The 20,517-nt window shown below is 44.3% G+C and overlaps 1 protein-coding gene across 3 annotated transcripts; it reads right to left on the bottom strand.

The window, feature by feature from the left end:
- Window positions 1–563: 563 nt before the first annotated feature.
- Window positions 564–20,437, bottom strand: tmprss2 (transmembrane serine protease 2). Of its 3 annotated transcripts, none has more exons than XM_086225921.1 (12): window positions 18,162–20,437; window positions 15,167–15,326; window positions 11,182–11,274; window positions 10,982–11,098; window positions 10,766–10,895; window positions 5,864–5,980; window positions 5,704–5,744; window positions 4,640–4,808; window positions 3,428–3,600; window positions 3,258–3,353; window positions 2,792–2,934; window positions 564–2,712 (listed from the first exon to the last, which is right to left on the bottom strand). In XM_086225921.1, exons 2-12 carry the CDS (start codon window positions 15,228–15,230, stop codon window positions 2,551–2,553), a joined length of 1,305 nt encoding a protein of 434 aa, XP_086082047.1. In that variant the 5' UTR covers window positions 15,231–15,326; window positions 18,162–20,437; the 3' UTR covers window positions 564–2,550. The 3 variants fall into 3 exon arrangements, with proteins under 3 accessions (XP_086082047.1, XP_086082048.1, XP_086082049.1); XM_086225922.1 differs by having other exon boundaries at window positions 15,167–15,287; XM_086225923.1 differs by lacking the exons at window positions 10,982–11,098; window positions 11,182–11,274.
- Between the last annotated feature and the right edge of the window lie 80 nt (window positions 20,438–20,517).

Genomic DNA, 20,517 nt, shown 5'->3' with positions numbered 1-20,517 from the left:
TGTGTTGTAGGCGCGGAGAAGCTATCGGGACGGCCCGGAACTTTCCCGGTTGGCCGGCCGTCTGATTAGCTCAAGAGGCAGCCGTATGACGTTCATAAGCGGCCCATTGAGTTACAAAATATTATAAAACAGAGATACTACCATGCAATCATCTGATTTATTTGACTATTACACAATATAAGCAAAGATATTCTATTTATCTAACCGTCTTTGATATAAGAGTCACCTTCATAACCGATCAAATATTTTTTAAAAATTCTAATTTTGTAATGTACCATCCATCGTCATCTTCCGCTTATTCCTACTAGTAAGGGTCACGGGGGGGCTGGAGCCTATCCCAGCATCTACGGGCGAGAGGCGGGGTACACCCTGGACAGATCGCCAGGCCATCGCAGGGCCAACATACAGAGACGAACAACCATCCACACTCACATTCATACCTACGGTCAATTTAGAGTATCCAATCAGCCTAGTCCCCAAATTGCATGTCTTTGGATGGAGGGAGGAAGCCAGAGTGCCCGGAGAGAACCCACGCAGGCACGGGGAGAACATGCAAACTCCACACAGAAAGATCCCGCGCCCGAGCCGGGACTCGAACCAGGAACCTTCTTGCTGTGAGGCCACAGTGCACTCCACCACCGTGCAGCCGTAATGTACCAGTTAAGTGCAAATAAAGTTTGGTATAAAAAAGAACTCAAGTGTGTTATGTGTGTGTGTTTATTGAATCGTGCGTTTTTGACACAAGCGAGAATCAGTGAGTGCATCCATTTTAGATGTGTGAAACTAGTGTATTTATGTATGTATGATTAGCAGGGTAAGTACCAGCAATATCAGTGTGGGCTAAATGAGGGCCTAGTGAAGGCTAAATAAGGGCTGTCCACTGGGGGCCATCGCAGGGCCAGTGCAGGTCTCCTGTAGGTTTAGTTAGGGCTGCCTGCTGCGGGCCCTCACAGGGCCAGTGCAGGCGCCCCGTGGGTTAAGTTAGGGCTGTCCACTGCGGGCCATCGCAGGGCCAGTGCAGGTGCCCCGTGGGTTTAGTTAGGGCTGTCCACTGCGGGCCATCGCAGGGCCAGAACAGGTGCCCCGTGGGTTTAGTTAGGGCTGCCATTGCAGGGCCAGTACTAAGGGGCCAGCATATTGCCAATGAGCAAAGTCTTACAGGCCCTGTGCGGGCTGCCCACTCGGGCCTGCACTGGACCTTTGTGGGCCCAGTGTGGGCCGGTCTAGGGAATTGGGCCACGTTTCAATCAGTATTTCACACTTGTATTATTGTCTGTCTATAGAAACGGAAAATAAGTGAATAAAAACAATGTGGGTGGATTAGTGTAATATGGGACACTGACAAATGTGGGACACCTAAGAAACAGTTGTTTCAAAAGTGGGACAGCATGATTTGGCTAATATGGGACAGTCATATACTATGTTATTTGATTGGGAAAATATATTTTTAGGAACGTTAAGTGTCTTCGAGTATATTTATTCAACATTTGGGCTTGAAATGTAGCAATTGTATATGTTTTAAGATAAGGATTTAAAACACTGTTGTGATTTGCCCCTTAGCTAGCTGTTGGCATACTGATTATCTAACTAGATCTCTAAATAGCTAAGTCAAAGAAATAGCTTTTTGTCTGACATCAAATGTTACAATACAGTGCCATATTTATTTATTTACCAATGACTTCAGTGTATTGAACACCACCAAGAAATAGAAAATGCGACAGCTAAACAGAGAAGAATAATGACAAGCAGCGAGATGATGCAGAAAGAAGCAGACAAAATGGCAGTGAATGCAGAAAAAAAAACAGGACTTCACATTACTGACTAAATCAAATGCATATCGCAGAAGTTTGACTGAGGAAAAGGAAGAGCTGGAAGCTCTAGCACAAACACTGAAAAGCCTGCAGGAGAGTGTCAAGACACTACAAAAACTGAACAATTTGAATGACATTACTTTGTTTATATTGACCTCTTTGCACTGCAAGATAAAATTTTATTTTGATATTTCATTATATTTATGACAATTTATGTTTTGCTTGGCTATTTTTGCAGTGATTTTGATTTTTATTATGTTTGAAAAATGAAGCTGTAAGATAGGTAAGTAAACTGAGGAAATTTTTTCTCAGTCATTTATTGAAAATATGCAAATATTTTTAGAGGAAGTGCAGGAGAAAAAGTCAGAGAGAAGAGAAAGTTGAACTGGGAATTGCCCAGTTGACCATTGTTACACTCATATGTCATGCTAATAAAGTGCCACACTGTAATCTGAGGATGTTTGCATTATTCTATGATACATTTATCATAATTATTTTTCATAGATAAAGTATAGCCATAGACTGCACACCAAATGTATGAGTAATAAACATGGAATCAATCTGGGTAACTGCAAATTACAACTGTAGAAAAGAACACCTCCAAAGTATGAGGGGGACAGAGAAATGTAGTAGTGTATGACATAATACGTTGTCTCTGTAGCCGCTGAAAATGTCCTTGAAAATAATTTAAGGGAAAGAATGGGAACCCTGTTAGTGTTAATCGGATTGTTTCATTAACTCACTGTACCTGCATTTGCAGGTATATCCAGTCAAGAAAGTGTGTTACATTGCCATAAACCCCAGGTTTGTTCTTCCAAGCACATCCAATTCCCCAGCTAGTGTCTCCTGTCAGCCACCATATGTCTGCCTTCTTGACCACCAAGGGTCCTCCACTGTCACCCTGCAGCACACATCAACAATACATACCTTATGACATGGTATATGTGAGTGAGAATAAGACAGAGACAAGTCCAACTCACCTGACATGAATCTACACCCCCCTGCAGTTTCCCAGCACAGATCATGGCCTCAGTAATTTCTCCATTTAACATGTTAGGGTTGTTACAAGTGTCTCTGCTGTAGATGGTCACCTCAGCCTGGTTCAGTTTGTCTGGGTATGGTCCTAAGGAAGATGAATCATGCTTGACATTTAGTCAGTATTTCATTAAAGTTCCTAATGTGATAGCTGGCGCTTCCAGATGAACCAACTGGCTCAGCTATGTTCATTCACATAAGCGCAGAATAGGAGGGGTTATTGTTAACTTATTTTTTTAGCTGAAAGCATGGAGGATGTCACTTACAGCTAGAAAAAGAAGATGTTAATTATACTGGACAATGCACTTGTCCTAAAAACAGGTGAGCAAACATCTAAACAAATAGTTTACTAGAAGGAATGGAAAATATGTCTTTGCAGCCATCTCACGAATGCAGATAAAGGTGCCTTACCAGATGAGGCCAATGCTCCCCAACCTGTAATCCAGGCTGAATGTCCAGCAGAGAGGTCCATGCCAATGTTGGGGAGGCACACTGGCTTCACTGTTCCTAAGGAGTAACAGCCATTATCAATATAAAACTAATGCTATAATTCATCGGTTCATCAAAATTTAAGTACTTACGTGTGAGGGTCAGAGAATTTTCAAGCATTAGAAGAGCAATGTCATTGTTGTTGGTATCTTTGTCAAAGTTTTCATGATTGATGATTTTGTGAACTCTTTGACCAAGGTAAAAGCTCAAGTTAAACAAGCTCACATCCCCAGCATACACCATCCACATGTTGGGTTTAGAGTACCTGCCACAAAGAGGTAAGTAACAGTAGTCACACAAGAGAGAAATAAATTGAGGTGTTAAGTTGTGTGCTCTCATCTGCAATGTTTTTTACATGTTTAATTTCTTTTAAATGCTCCCATATTACATTATATTGTGTAGTCATTTTCATCTGCATTATAAACCATGTTATACATCCTATTTCCTGCAACATAAATATTTACAACTGTCATGTCTTTTTTTATTTTATTGCACTTGATGTTAGCTCACTTTTGGAGTGGGAAGAAGTTATAACATGATGTTATTTTTTCCCAGTGCTTTTCCCAGTGATATACTATGTGTGATTCTTCCTCAGTATGGATTATGAAGCTAAAAAAAAGGAGAGGACCTTTCCCTGAGGATCTATACGATATTAGAAACACAAATGACCCTTCCTGTTGACTCCTGTCAACTTCACCAAAAAAAAGTGTATTTTCCCTGGTACACACAAATGACCAGACCATAGAATGTCTGCAGTGACATCTGAGAGCAATAAACAGAAATCCCTTTTAGGAGGAATATACAATATTATAAGATCATTTAGACAATGCTGTGGTTCTGGTTATGTTTTGGCACAACAGCTACAAGGTTAGGGTTAAGAAATGACTGTGGTTGAGGTAAAACATCTCTATGAAACACCACTGAAAATAAAGCAGTGTCTAGTGAAGTCACCATAAACACGGAGCAAAACAGATCTCTATTTTCAGGACCTTTCAGTTTAAAATGACACACTGACTGCTGTTATTTAAATTGTTGCAACAGGTTGCATAAAGTCAAAACATGTTGTAATGAGCTGCTTGGAAAAACAGCACTTTTGGTTGTCTCTGGAGGAGGGCAAGCCCAAATGTTCATGCTGGGCAGCATAAATATTTAGAATTAATGACACACAAAAGTGCAGCCATTTTAACTGAACAATGCACTGACAGCACAGGAAAAAAAAGGAGTTTTCACAAAGACAAACTGGACATTCAAGCACAATAATAAGGAATATCTCAGCTATAGGAATGAGAGGAGTAAATGCTCACTTTTGGAAGCAGTGTGCAGCAGAAAGGATCCATTTTGGGCTGATAATGGAGCCTCCACAAAGATGCTTGCCAGAAATCTGGAGACTGACCTGCCATGGCCAAGCTCCATTTACAGCTTCAGTACCACCTACAATACGAGTGCTGGGGACTGCAGCACTCTCTCCACAGCCTAAGGATGTAAACAATGACTTTATTGTGCCTATTGCCAGAAAAGACATATGTTGCTCTCCTATGTGGTTTCATCTTGAAACAGAAGTCATCTGTTTTTTTAAACCACACTCGTGATGTGGTATCAGTCAGTCAGTCCTCCACTTCGATTACTGCTTAAATAATAAATGTTAGAAAACAACTTCTTTAAATCAAATTAATCAAGTTGAATAAAGTTGTATAACACATATTTTAAAAAGGACTCAAATACTCTCAGGAACTTTATCATGTTTATGCAGCAACTTCCACCAATTGTAAGACTAAACCTGAGACTTTGGGTTATAATATTTATCACCAGAACTGGTACAGTGTTGCGGTGGTCAGCACTGTCACCTCACAGCAAGAAGGTTCTGGGTTCGTTCCCCGGCTTGAGCATGGGGACTTTCTGTGTGGAGTTTGCAAGTTCTCCCTGTTCCTGCATGGCTTCTCTGTGGGTACTCTGACTTCCGCCCACAGTCCAAAGACATGCAAGAAGGGACCAGGTTAACTGGAGACTCTAAAATTGGTGTGACAGTGAATGGTTGTCTGGCTATCTGTGTTAGCCCTGTGATGGACTGGCAACCAATCCAGGGTGTACCTCACCTCTCGCCCTGGTAGTAGCTGGGATAGGCTCCCCCCCACCCTTAACAGGAAATACAGTAGAAATTGGATGGATGCATATTTTCACCATCAACCACAACATTTTTGGCTGTTCTATTAAATAACATTCTCAGTTTTTCGAAAACTCTCCTTCAAAATTGGTTTCCTTCCTTCCTTCTTCCTCCCCTTTGCTGTCAAAATAATTGTCTCAATTTATCTAACCAGTTTTGCACATTTACAATTATGTGACAATATGTGACAGTTAAGTAGTGGCTTACATATACAACGAAGCTTGACAGCTCTTTCTGAGCAATTTTGGCTGCAAAGGAGAAGACAACAAAAATCTTTATTTCTGGAACATGACAAAAATATCAAGCATTATCAGACAGTGAAATACGAAGATATGGAAAATATTAAGTGAGGGGGAGGCTGGTAAACCTCAGAGTCAGCTGGGACTGAATATGGGATCCATGGGTACTTCCAGGTTTCAGCTTCATGTATCCACTTGAGGCCAAACAGCCTGCATTGGTTTGGCTGGAGGTCATATAATCCTCCCTGGGGACCAAAAATATGCATCACTGATACATTTCACAATCAACTACCATATTAAATATGGTATCTTTTAGTCTTTTGCTTAAGATTATCCAATGTATATTTGCAAAATTTTGGGAAATATATTTGTTTTTCATCATTTTTAGTGCCAGACAAGTAGAAAGATACCCTTCTCTCCTCTCTCGTCTGAGAGTGGAGACCTTGGCGGTCTGATCCTCAGCTGCAGAAGCTGGCTCTGGGTACATGGAATGCCGCCTCTCTAATAGGGAAGGAGCCTGAGTTGGAGCAGGAGTTTGAGAAGTTCCAGCTAAATATAGTCGGACTCACCTCAACGCACAGTAGGGGCTCTGGAACCAGTACTCTCAAGAGGGGTTGAATTCTCTTCCATACTGGCATTGCAAGCAGTGAGAGGCCATGGTCAGGTGGGGCAATACTTGTTGCCCCTCGGGGGTCCCATTGTTTGTTGGAGTTTAACCCTATGATGAGATGAGAGGGTAGTCTCCACATTCAGGTGAAGAGAGGAGCAGAGTTGTCAACTGACCACCACCTGGTGATGAGTTGATCCAATGGTGTGTGTGTGTGTGTGTGTGTGTGGGGGGGGGGGGGGTCACTGGCCATTCCTGGCAGGCCAAAACATATTATGAGGGTCTGCTGTGAGCATCTGGCAGAGTCTCTCATCAGAAGGAGTTTCAGCTCATGTTCCGAGGGAGGCAGCATTGTCGAGGCACCTGATTGGAGCTGTTGCGTAAGGTGGTTGGTGCCTGTTGTGGCAATACCTAGATCACATTGGTGGACACCAGCTGTGAGGGATGCTGTCAAGCTATAAGAGTCCTATTTGGCCTTTCTGGCTCATGGAAGGAGTTCAAGAAGGCCATGGAGAGTGACATCTGCATCCGTCTGTCGTAGTGAAGAGGGAGCTGAGCCGAAAGGTAAAGCTCTCAATTTACTGGTCAATCTACATTCCTACCCCCACCTATGGTCACTTTGGGTAAAGACCGAAAGGACGTGATCCCGGGTACAAGCAGCTGAAATGAGTTTTCTTCAGAGGGTGGCTGTGCTTTCCCTTAGAGATAAGGGTGGGAAGAGCCACTATTCCTGGAAAGTCCTTGGAATACCCGCAAGTGCTGGAAAAATAGAAGCTGGGGAGAGGGAAGTCTGAGTCTCTTGGCTTAGATTCAAGATTCAAGTTTTTATTTGTCACATGCCTAAATGTACTGGTACAGTGGCAGTGAAATGAAAGTGACTTCTGTGCTAGCGAAACTGAATATAAATATAACACAAATATGTAAGAAAAAATAATAATAAAGTTAAAAAAATGCTTTATGGTAAAGAGAAAACAAAAATAGAATTAGATAAATAAATAAATACTCCAATAAAAAGACTCCTATGTGCAAGTAAGCAGTTAACAGAGGCTATGTACAACATACGTAAACAGGTAAGGTGACCAGTGAAATTGTCCGATGCTGCACAGTCTGATCAGAGGGTGTTGTGCAGTCAGTTAAGGGGTGTGTAATGACGAGTTCAGGGTCCGAGTGGCTTGGGGGAAGAAGCTCCTTTTCAGCCTCTCCGTCCTGGCCCTGATGGAGCGAAGCCTCTTGCCTGAGGGCAACCATTCTAGCAGTCTATGGTTGGGATGGTGAGTGTGTCTTTGATGATCCGTCTTGCCCTGGACCTGCACCGCTGGTTGTAGATGTCCTGGAGGCCGGGCAGTGCAGTGCGGGTGATGCGTTCAGCACAACGGATGACTCGGTGTAGAGCCTTTCTGTCCTGAGAGCTGCAGCTGCCGTACCAGGTAGTGATGCTCGCAGAAAGTACAGACCCTACTGTGGCGGTGTAGAAAGTACACAGCAGCTTACTGGAGACCTTGCATTTCCTGAGCCTCCTGAGATGGAATAAATGCTGCCTCGCCTTCTTCACCAGGTTGGAGGTGTGCGTAGTCCAAGACAGGTCCTCTGAGATGAGTACCCCGAGATACCTGTAGCTGCTCACTCTCTCCACCGGATTCCCCTAGATCTTGAGCGGTGCATACTGGATCCCCTGCCGCCCTCTCCTGAAGTCAACCGCCACCTCCTTGGTTTTGGTGATGTTCAAGTCCAGGTTGTTGTCCTTACACCATGAGGAAAGCAGCTCCACCTCTTCCAGATAGGCCGTCTCGTTGTTGTTGGAGATCAGGCCTAACACCACTGTGTCATCTGAGAATTTCACAATGATGTTGGATTGGTAAGATGAAGAACAGTCATGGGTGTACAGGGGGTACAGCAGAGGGCTCAGCACACAGCCTTGGGGGGCTCCAGTGTTGAGGGTTAGAGGTGTGAATGTGTGCACACCAACCTTCACCACCTGTTGTCTGCCAGTCAGGAAGCTATGGACCCAGGAGCAGAGTGAGGGATTCAGCCCTAGATCCACCAGCTTGGTAACCAGTCTCTGAGGAACTATGGTGTTAAAGGCTGAGCTGTAATCAATAAACTGCAGGCGCACATAGTTCCCTTTGCGGATGTCCAGGTGGGAGAGGGTGGAGTGGAGGACATGGGTGATGGCGTCGTCAGTACTCCTACCGGGGCGATAGGCAAACTGCAGGGGGTCCAGAGTGTCCGGTAGTGATGAGCAGATGAAGTCTTAATAAGTCTCTCGAAACACTTCATCACTACGGAGGTCAGGGCAACAGGGCGGTAGTCGTTCAGACAGGCAGGGTTGGTCTTCTTTGGCACAGGGATAATGGTGGACTTCTTTAGGCAGGTGGGGACGACAGAGTGGATAAGGGACAGATTGAATATGGTCGTGAACACGGGGGCTAGCTGGTCTGCGCAGGACTTCAGCAGACGCCCGTGGATGCCATCGGGGCCGGCTGCCTTCCTGCTGTTCACTCGTCTCAGAGCTCTTCTTACTTCGTGCTCCGAGAGTGAAAGGGGGCGGTTCTCCTCACCGGCGCTAGCCACTGTGCTAACACGAGCACCGGCAGCCTCAAAGCGAGTGAAGAAGGTGTTCAGTTCCTCCACCAGCGAAGAGTCCGCCACAGCCGCAGTGCTCACACGTCCATTGTAATCCGTCATCGTCCGCAGTCCTTGCCACATGCATCTGTGGTCGCGGTCACACAGTTGTCCTTCCACTTTGTCCCTGTGTCGCCTCTTCGCCACTTTCACAGCTTTCCTGAGCTTGTAGCCTGCTGCTTTGTAGGGTGACATGTCGCCGGTCTTGAGCCCTTCGTTGTACACAGCGGTACGTGCATTCAGAGCTCCCCGGATAGACTTATCCACCCACGGCTTCTGATTAGGAAAAACCTTCACAGTCACCATAGGGATGGTATCGTCTAGCAGTTTGCCGAGAAAGCACGGAACCACATCCGGAAACTCGTCGACGTCTCGCTAATTCTCGCAGAACATGTCCCAGTCTACGTCACTCAGTGCGTCCTGCAATGTGGCCTCTGATTGGGCGGACCAGCATCTGACCTCTCACGATACCTGGGGTTCACGTTGCAGCCTTTGTTCGTATTTTGGAAGGAGGAAAATGGCGTAGTGGTCAGCCTTCCCAAAAGCCGGTAGTGGTGTGGCTTTGTATCCTTCCTTGAATGGGGTGTAGCAGTGGTCCAGAATGTTGTCTCCCCTCATTGGACATGTGACATGCTGGAAAAAGTTGGGTAGAACCTTTTTGAGGTTAGCCTTGCTGACGTCACCAGCCACGATGAGGGCAGTGTCTGGGTGCTTAACGTAGTGTCTGTTCATATAGTCATGTAGGGTGGTGAGAGCAATGTCCATGTCCACCTGCAGTGGAATATAGATGCCGAGGATGATGACCGTGGAGAACTCTCGGGGCAGATAGAAGGGGCGACAGAGGATTGCCAGATGTTCAAGATCCGGTGAGCATGAGTGCGACAGAACAGTATCATTCCTTGGATCGCACCAGCTGTTGTTGGTCATGAAACACACTCCACCACCTCTTGATTTGCCGGAGTCTTTCGTTCTGTCCATGCGAAACACCGAGAATGTTTCGGCTGGGCGAACGGCATGGTCCGGCACCTTCGGTGTGAGCCATGTCTCCGTGCAACAAAGGATGTTGCAGTTCCTCATGTCTCGCTGGAAGCGAACTCGAGCCCTGATGTTATCCAACTTGTTGTCCATAGATTGGACGTTGGCCAGCAGGATACTGGGCAGGGTAGGGTAGTGTGCTCGTGCACGCAGCCTGTTTGATACCGGCACGTTTCCCTCTGTGTTTTTTCCATCGCGACTTTGGTGGCCATTTCCCCTGCTCCGTGCTCCATAAGATCTCCTTCGGCCAGGTAGAGCTGTCCTTCAAAACTTTCCAATATAGGTAGCTGGACCTACTGGCGAAGTTGAGCGGTGAGCTGTGGTCGAATGTAACAAAACGGAATAAAAGAGCTCAGTGTAACGAAGAAAATAAACAAAAAGCACAGTCGATGCGGAGCAGTCACGACGGCATCTCGACACGTCCGCGCCATCTTGCAGTTGAAAGCGGGAAAAATGGATGGATAATACTTTCCTGCATCAATACAACTAGAGGTGTGTTACTTTAAAAAAAAAAAAGGAAAAGTTTGAATATTAAAAGCTGTTTTTTCAGAGTCAGATTCATACCCATAACTATTTTTTGTCCATGCGCAGTGATTTAACACAGCACTTCATCATAACTTTGATTTTGTAAGAGACAATGAGGAGAAAAGGGCAACCATTTACTTGTCTGCCTCCAAAATTGGAGAGTGAGGGTATTTTCCAAAAAGTTGGCATGGTCCTTCAAAAAAAAAGCTGCTGATCCACAGATATATTAAATCATCAACACCTCTTATATCCCATCTGCACACACACAGCTCTCCCATAGTTGTCATCCCAGTTGTCAGCACACACAGGTATCCACGACTGGCTATCTGAGGAGTAACTCTCCAGCAAGAAGTTGGTTCCATGTAGGCGAACTGTAAAGACAAGAAGACAGTCTTCTATTGACCAAACACAAAGGCAGATGAGTGCTCAAGGACTGAGGTGTTTAATAGGCTCTTACAGCACTGAGCTTCATCTTCTCCATATGAACAGTCTTTGATTCCATCACACCACTGGGAGAAGCTCAGACATGCCCCACCCCTTCTGCATGACTTCCCCAGCAAACACTGGTAGTATACTGCACACAAGCATACTATTCAGTATACCATACACCTTCAAGATCATAGTTGACTTTCTGAACTAAGCATCACAGTAACTTACAGAAGTACCAGAGCAAGATGCCGATTATGGCCAGAACCACAGCGCTGCTCAAGGATATGCAAAGGATACGTTTCAAGGGACATGTGTTAATTCCTGTAAGAAAACAATATTTCTGTTATATAATATTTATTGTTTTTTTTGTCTTTGTTTGTTTTAGTGTTTTTGTTGTTGTTGTTGTTTTCTGCTATTGCTGTTGTTGTTTTTTTGTCTCCCCCCTCCCCCTTGTCTTCACTGTCCTGTCCCTGTTCTCTCTTCCTGTCCACTCCTGAGCCTCAGCCCGTTAGCTTCATCAATGAACCAACACCATTCCTAATAAAGTTAAACATAAATGGCAATAGGAGGAGTTTATCAGATTCCTCCTATGCACAATAAAACTGCTTCAGTACAACAAGGCACCAGGAACACTGATGCTGCTTGCCTCAGCTACTGAACAGGACAGGTAAAAAAAAAGAAAAAGAAAAAAAAAAAGAAAACAATATTTCATATTTAAACACCACGAAATAGCTGCAGAAATAACTTTGATTTTAAGGTACCAATTTTTTGAGGAGTATTAGTATCAGTCGTAGTAATAATAATATTTACATCAGTATTCTCAATAGAGTACTAGCATAAACATCAGTATTCTGTTTGCTAGCACATAATTGGTCACCATCGTCGTCGTCAAAGTAGATTGGTCCAGGTCGCGGGGCAGCAGCCTCAGCAAGGAATCCCAGACTGTCCTCTACCCAGCCACGTCCACCAGCTCTTCTGGGGGAATCCTAAGGCCTTCCCAGGCCAGCTGAGAGATATAATCCCTCCAGCGTGTCCTGGGTCGGCCCAAGGCCTTCTCCCGGTTGGAAATGCATGGGACACCTCCCGAGAGACGTGTCAACCAAGACAGCCCCACAACATCCAGAGCCTTGAGATACCCAGAACGGATCTCATCCACCACTGGAGCTCTCACCAAACTCTGTCTCATCCATGGAGCATGTGTTGGTAGGATTGAGGAGTTTCACAAAGTATTCCTTCTACCACCCAATTAGCTCCTGTCGGCAGCCTCCCATCCCCACCGTAAACTGTGTGGGCAAGTTGCCACCTTCCCCCCCGAGGCAACGGACGGTTTGCCAGAACCTTTTTGGAGCTGACCGATAGTCATTCTCCATGGGCTCACTGAACTCCTCCCAGGCCCGAGTTTTTGCCTTGGTGTTTGCCATGGCTGCACACAGTTTGGCCTGCTGGTACCGGTTGGCTGCCTCTGGAGACCCACAGGCCAACCATGCCCTGTAAGCCTCCTTCTTCAGCCTGACGGCTCCCCTCACCTCTGGTGTCCACCAGCAGGTTCAAGTATTATTGCCGTGACCGGCCCCAGCTGCCTTACGGCCACAGCTCACAACAGCCACCTCGACAATGGCAGAGACGAATATGGCCCATTCGGACTCAATGTCCCCCACTGCCCCTGGGATGTGGTCAAAACTCTGCCGGAAGTGAGAGTTGAAGATCATTCTGACAGGTTCTTCGACCAGGGGTTCCCAGCAAATCCTCACTGCTCATTTGGGCCTGCCAGGCCCGCATGGCATCTTCCCCTGCCACCTGATCCAACTCACCACCAGATGGTGATCAGTTGACGGCTCCGCTCCTCTCTTCACCTGAGTGTCCAGAACATGCGGTCGCAGGTCAGATGACACAACTATAAAATCGATCATAGACCTATGACTTAGGATGTCCTGGTGCCATGTGCACCAGTGGGCATCCTTATGTTCCAACATGGTGTTAGTTATGGACAAACTGCAACTTGCACAGAAGTCCAATAAGTGCACACCACTCTGGTTCAGGTCAGGCCTGCCGTTCCTCCCAATCACGTCCCTCTAGGTCACGCTGTCATTGCCAATGTGAGTGTTGAAGTCCCCTAGTAGGACAATGAGTCCCCAGTCGGGGCACCATCCAGCACTCAAGGACTCTAAAACGGGTGGGTACTCTGAACTGCTGTTTGGCGCGTAAGCGCAGACAACAGTCAGGACCTGTTTCCAGACCCAAAGGCGCAAGGAAGCAACCCTTTTGTCCACCGGGGTAAACCCCAACATAAAGGCAGAGTGTCTGGGGGTTATCAAAAAGCCCACCCCGGCCCTCTGCCTCTCACCTGGAACAACTCCAGCGAAGGAGAGAGTCCAACCCCTCTCAAGGACGAACCCCAACCCTAACCCAGACCTGGAGCTGGAGCTATGTGTTGAGGTGAGGCCATCTATATCTAGCCGGTAATGCTCAATCTCTTCCACCGGCTCTGGCTCCTTCCCTGCCGGAGAGGTAACAGTCCATGTCCCAAAAGCCAGCTTCCATGCCTGGGGATCAGAGAGCCAAGGCTTTGGGACTGCTGCCCAAACCACATTGCACCGGACCCTTCCGGTTCCTCCCACTGGTGGTGGGTCCACAGGAGGACATGTCCATGTATCCCTTTCAGGCTAGGCCCAGCCGGACCCCATGAACTAAGGCCCGGCCACCAGGCACTCCCATCGAGCCCCTACCCCAGGCCTGGCTCCAGGGTGGGGCCCCAGTGCCCCTCGGGGCTGGGTACACAAACACGTAGGTTTAATTTCCATGAGGGGTTTGTTGAACCGTTCTTTGTCTGGCCCTTCGCCTAGGACCAGTCTGCCTTGGGTGACCCTCCTAGGGGCAAAATGCCCCAGACAGCATAGTTCCTAGGGTCACTAGGGCACTCAAACTCCTCCCCCACGATAAGGTGATGGTTCCAATTGGTCATATTATGCTGAAATTGATTGTTTGTGTAACCTGAAGATGTGATCATTGTTAGCTATTTGTTGTTATTGTTTGCCATATTTCTCCTTCCAGTCCATTCGTACCCTCATCTGTCTGTCGTTCTCTCACCATTCTCTCTCCATTTATCTCTGTCCCTGTCTTCCCTTCTCTATATGTCTTTTTCCATTATCTGTCTCTGCCCCGCTCTCCCGCTCACTTTCCCCCCAACCACTCAAAGCACATAGCCATTCCCATTGAGTCTGGATCTGCTTGAAGTTCCTGCCTGTTAAAAGGAAGGCTTTCATCACCACTGTTGCAAGATGTGCTTGCTCACTGAGAATTGTTGGGTGTTAATTAACTGAAGGAGTGTGATGCCTCACCTACTCTACTTGTACTTGTCATTAGACAACTTTTGTTTTGATTTGGCGCTATACAAACAAAATTGGCTTGACTTTTACCAGACATGTGCAAGCAGATACTGTAGATACTTCTCTCTCCTCTGAGTGTACATTGAACCATTTTTGAGTTTGTATTTGATAAGTATTGAGATGGTATGTGACATTGCAGCTAACTGGCAGTCAGCTATAAATAATGCATGCTGAAAATCATCATGTTCCATTTAAATTAACATTGTTTCACATATTAAAAGAAAAGGTTATGGAAAAAACAAAGCACACAGTAAAGGAAATGGAAATGTGCTCGAGGTGAATAACTCTTCTTATACTGCATGTAATCTACGAGAGTGTAAAAGAGTCTGAAAAAAGTCAGCATTACTCCCATTCCTGTCTCCCTCTGCTTTTTAGTCTTAGAGATGCATTTAAAATCCTGAGGATTGTGTCTGCTCCTGTGATCCAGAATGGTTTTATGATAACTTTCCAGCATTCCAGGATAAGGCTGTTAGTTGGCTCAATATATGGAGGCTGGAGTTGCAGATATCATGTTGCACTGTTCTCAGAAATGTTCTGTACAGCTCATCATGACTATATTTTTGACATTACACAGAAATTTGCCAGAACGTGGAAAAATGTGCTTCTTTCATACAATGTAATGACATATATGTGTGTATACATAAATATACACACACACATACATGTAGATACATATATACACATATACATATATATACATACATACATATACATACATACATATACATATACATACATACACACACATATATATCTTTTACATAAATTCATCTTTTCTCAGGGCTGCACCACCTCACAAAAAACATTAATACGTGACTTTTCTGTACCTTTCTTTTGTTCTGTGCCGTGTGATGATCCAGGTGTCACAACATGGTGTGCATTCATGGCCATAGGAGGGAAGACAACACAGCCTGGTTGAGCACCATATGAGGGTGGTATTTCCTCATGCTGAAAGCATATGTTGTCATAGTTGGGACTGTTGGCATGCTAGTTAAGAGAAAGAGCAAAAGATAAAAACTGAAGATGGTAAATCTTTGACACCTACACCTGAATGCATTGAAAAGAATCAACATTAATTTACAGGACCAATGTTTTATGTCATTTTACAGTGAAAGTGAATGTACCTGATTGACATTCATACTGAAAATGCAGCCCGGAGTCAGAGCCAGAAACATTGCGTCGGTAACAATTTACGCAGTGGATATCATACAGAACCATTTGATCAATATTAATTTTGAAATTTGCATTTTAAAATGACAGAATACATGGATACATGTTTAACAACTTTAACTTCTCACACCAAAAACATTAAGAATTTTCTGTTTTTGAACACAACAAATGGATTTCCTCTTTCAAAGAATACATACAAAAACTGTTATGCGAGTTTGCTCCCTTACTGTCAGTTTCTAAAATACATTCATGACTATAGAATCTCACCTACCTTTGACATCCTACAAATTCCTCAGCAGCCTGACTCTGTCTGTCCCCGCTCTCCCGCGGTCCCTCTCTGTCAAGTGCAGTCCATTCTAGTGTGAACAGCCATGGCCACACCTTTCCTCTAGCAGTGATTTATGATTTTATTATTTCAACAGTTCATCTTGACTATATTACGTAAAGCCTCCAGGTACTGTCTACATTTATGTACTTCTAGTTCCAATATGCCTTCATGATTTTCATATTAATTTCCAGGTTTTAAATTTCACTTATTCACTCTTGTTTTATTATATGACGCCCTGTGATTTTGAGAAGTTCATCAACCAATTAAGCCTGCAATGTACTTATTATCCCTTATAAAATGTCCAGTGGTAATTGGTGGTAAAATAAGTGATTCATATGAGGTAAGCAAACTTTAATTACACAGCATGAGTCAAGTTTGTTTGACGAAATAAGACCAGTAAATTGGGCATAAAAAAAAATGGGAAAGGCATAAGAACAGTCTTGGCAACCCTTCTAAAGAGCATTTACTGTGTTTAATCAGTAACGTCACAACAAATGGGCTGTAAATACTGATGGCCAAAGGACATTCAGACCCAGTTAATATTTTGCTCAATGTTTGACCTTGTTAACTAGAAGGAGAAGAAAAAATGAAAATATCCAGTCAGAGACCAAGGAAAATTGTGTTCAACATAAATTCAACCTTTATTGTTTTTGTACACAGGCCAGACAAACTGTTGTACATTCATTTTGGAGTCAGTCTAATTTTTACTAGAAAACTGTCAGGAAATGAGAATATTTTCCACTAAATAATTTTTGCACATAAATGACCAAAACATTGTTATGCGAATAAAATTATATATTTGAGTTTGCCAAATAACTAATTTTGTTCTATTACTCATAGAAGAATGGCACATTAGCAATTCAACACACTTAATTACACCCTGCCTCTTGAACCCAATCATGGACATGTCTTGGTTTGGCTACGTCTGGTCTGATGAAAAATTATAAAAGTTTGGAAACCCCTAATTTAATGGCAAGGTTTCTGATCAAATCCACATTTAGACCATTCTGTGCCAAGTTGTGTTGTTCAATGTATCCAGCATAATTCTCTTCAAGTTGAGATTCTCAAAATCCACACTTCTCCTGAATGTTTCAGTACCCATGCAGCAGAGTGAGGAGAACTGGGCACTAAATAATTGAGCTTTTGAAGGGCAATTTTAGTCTTAAATCCTGAGAATTCAGGAAATGTACTCATACTTTCAAACTGATGTCAATTACCACATATCTTAAAGCTAAGAATCTCCCTTAACCCCCTAGTTTTTTAAGAGAACTTGCAAGGTCTCAAGTTGTCGGGAGTTGCCAGTAAGTTGTGATAAAACTGATGAGGCAAAGATGTGAGCAACCTTTCCAGGAGAGGATGAATGTTTCTGCATTGTTAATTAAATGGTATTGTTTGGATAGAGAAGGAACCATCTTTGTCACCAATTCGGTGAGGGACAATATCGCACCGCAGATTTTACTTAGCAGTGTGTTTTCAGCTGAATTGAAGATGTGGTAACATTATGATTAGCAAGTAATAGTGCTTGCTAAGTAATAATTTAGTGCAAAGTAGTAATGCTCTTGTTCAGTTTTCTTTTAGAATCCATGGTGACTTTATTACATCACAAAATAAAGGCTATATATGTGGATGGACAGTGAACAGCAAACCAGTTTCACATTTGTAATTAAGTTTGAAACGTTTAATTTCCAGCAGTGAAAAGCAGATGGCACGTATACACAGTTAACCACGGAGCATGTTGTAAAAAATAGCCCAAGAATTTATTGTGGATAGTGACATAATGCTTATCCCGTAATAACTGTCTGTTGTCATAGTCAACTGGACTGATTCAGTTTCCTTGAGGACAATTTTCCTCTCATCCAAGGAGCTTATTCAGTTCAAAGTCACTGGTGGGAGGTTGCAGGCTTTTTTGACTGCATGAAAGTGAGCTCTGGGTTTCAGAATTGTCACGAGTCACTGCCTCACCCAACATCTATGTGGATTAATTGGGGTTTGTTGATCAAACTGGTACCTATGTGGATCATTTGGGACAGGAGGATCCAAGTTTGAAGACCCAAGGGTGTTGACTTTTCTAGGGAAGATGATCTGGATGATATTGTAGATGGGGGACAGGTAATGATGAGGGCTATCTCCTCTGCTCCAGTTTGACATAGCTAAATTCCTTAACTCCTCTTTTAAACTATCCGTCTTCTCTGTGTAAGATGTGTACAAATTCCTAGCCAAATGTTATGGTAATTTCTCAAAGTACTGTACTTGGAGTGTCCAGTCCATGCCGCGGTGCAGTGTAAAAAGAGCATCACACGATATTTTCAGTCATTTGTACTCACCCTCAAGATGGAGAGCAGAAGAAGGAATGCTTATGATGCAGCTTTCCAGTTAAAGGCAATCAATCTGGCGGTTAAAGATGGAAATAGAGCTGCAGCACGTAAGTTTGGCATAAACGAATCGATGGTGAGACGCTGGAGGCGGCAACATGACGAACTGACCCAATGCAAAAAGACGACAAAAGCTTTCAGAGGTCATAATAGCAGATGGTCCGGACTTGAAAACGCTCTGGAAGACTGGGTAAAAACGCGAGAACGGGCGGCCGAGGTGTTTCCGCCGTGCACCGCGGCTTTTTTACCGGTGTGGCTTATATGTGTACAAAGTTGATTTTTTCCCTAAAATAAGCATCTGCGGCTTATATAACGGTGCGCTCTATCGTCCGGAATTTACGGTAATATCCCTTTTTTCAGTTTCAAGTGTCAAGAGTCTTGACCTGAGGTGTTGGCTCTCCTGTGTTGTGCAAACTATTTGTGTAATTGCTTTGTTTTGTTTTTTAAACCTGTCCTGTTCAGCAGCTGGGGCAGGCAGTATAAATGTTCCTGGTGCCTTGTTGTGCTGAAGCAGTTTTACTCTGCAAAGGAGGAATCTGATAAACTCCTCCTATCACCATCTGTGTTTAACTTTATTGAGAATGGTGTTGGTTCATTGATAAAGCTACCAGACTGAGGCTCAGGAGTGGATAGAAAGAGAGAGCAGGGACAGGATAGGGAAGACAGGAGGGGGGGGGGACACAAAAACAACAATAGCAAAAAAAACAACAGTAACAATAATAACAACAGAAAAAAACATTGGTTGCAGGATTTCCAATGCAAATTTACCATTTTGTTTAATATAATGTAAAATTAATGTATGAGTGTGTGGTTATGTATCAGTTGTGCACCGTGTGTATGTGTATGCTACGGTTTGTCATTGGATGCTGTGGGTAGCTGACTGAAGCTGATGTGGGGGACCAGAACAACATGCCCAAGGCCCAGGATAGCAGGCAGGTCAGGATCAAGCCAGGCACCCAGCAACCCCCAGAACACAGGGAGCCCCAGGCCCACCCCATGCCAGAACCCGCAGAAAAACACAGTAGCAGCAACCCCCATCCGGAGGCAGCCCACAGAGAGACAGGGGAGTGTAATTGTTGTTTTGATAAAATTCATATTTGCTGATCAACGCCCACCACCCCTGAAGCACAAGTTGGAGGTTTTCAGACGATTAACCATGTATAGAATATACCCACATGGACACAGGGAAAAGAGAAGGAACAGAAGCACATCAGAGAAAGCCTAAAAAGCTGCAGCTATCCCAACTGGGCCTTTGTCAAGACATGCAAGAAATTCAGAGCAGACTGAGAGGAAAAGACAAAAAGGAACAGCATTGTTTTCTTATGAGATAGGAGTGTCCATGAAACTCAGGAGGATCTTCAACAAACTGGCACATAGATGCTAGATCAATTCCCCCCAACATGCCACATGAATACTGGCTGAAACAGCCAACCTGAAACCTGGAGCTCAAGTGCGACAAATGACTGATAGTAATATAATAGTGATACAATATTTTACTTGCTCTTGTGCTGTGATGTCCAAATAGCCTATGGCAGTTTCTCAAACTATTCAAAGTTATAGTATCCAACCATCCATCCATTGTCTTCCACTTATTCCTGTTAAGGGTTGCGGGGGGTGGAGCCTATCCCAGCGTCTACGGGCGAGAGGCAGGGTTCACTCTGGACAGGTCACCAGTCCATCGCAGGGCCAACACAGAGAGACAAACAACCATTCACACTCACATTCATACCTACGGTCAATTTAGAGAATCCAATCAGCCTAGTCCTCAATTGCATGTCTTTGGACGGTGGGAGGAAGCTGGAGTACCAGAGAGAACCCACGCAGGCACAGGGAGAATATGCAGACTCCACACAGAAAGATCCCGTGCCCGAGCCAGGACTCGGAACTGGAACCTTCTTGCTAGGAGGCGACAGTGCTAACCACTGCACCACCGTGCAGCCACGTTATAGTATTTTGTAGAGAATCTCGCAAATTAGGGTATATGTTCTTTTCGTAAGACAATGAGATGGATATAAGATGTAGTTTTACCTTGACATGTTTTGACTGTTTCTCCAGTCTTCTTCAGAATATGTCATCTGACGGGCCTTACCATCTGACAGAATCCTCAAAGCGTGACTAGCCGGGCAATCTGGTGGATTATCTGCCAGGCTGGCCACGCTGCCGGTTTTTGTATTTTTTTTCAATTCGTGACGAAGACAAGTGTACTTCAACCCAATCTAATGGTTGAGAAGGGAAACAGGAACACCAAATAGGCAATACGAGGAGATCAGGATCCACAAATCTGCGTGAAAATGATGAAACCATAGCA

Source organism: Aulostomus chinensis, chromosome 15 (assembly GCF_037954235.1).
Source record: "Aulostomus chinensis isolate RoL2024-O1b breed Wild chromosome 15, RoL_Achi_v1.0, whole genome shotgun sequence".
Taxonomy (NCBI): Eukaryota; Metazoa; Chordata; class Actinopteri; order Syngnathiformes; family Aulostomidae; genus Aulostomus; species Aulostomus chinensis.
Note: the sequence above shows the minus strand (reverse complement) of the source record. Positions and strands in the feature narration are given on the sequence as shown.

Excerpts from the sequence above, each read along its gene's own strand:
- tmprss2 (XM_086225921.1), bottom strand. The coding sequence starts at position 15,230 with ATGGCCATGAATGCACACCATGTTGTGACACCTGGATCATCACACGGC. Across the intron at positions 10,896-10,981 it reads AGAAGATGAAGCTCAGTGCT|TTCGCCTACATGGAACCAAC; the intron begins GTAAGAGCCTAT and ends TTGTCTTTACAG. Across the intron at positions 4,809-5,703 it reads TGTCAAGCTTCGTTGTATAT|GCTGTGGAGAGAGTGCTGCA; the intron begins GTAAGCCACTAC and ends TTACATCCTTAG.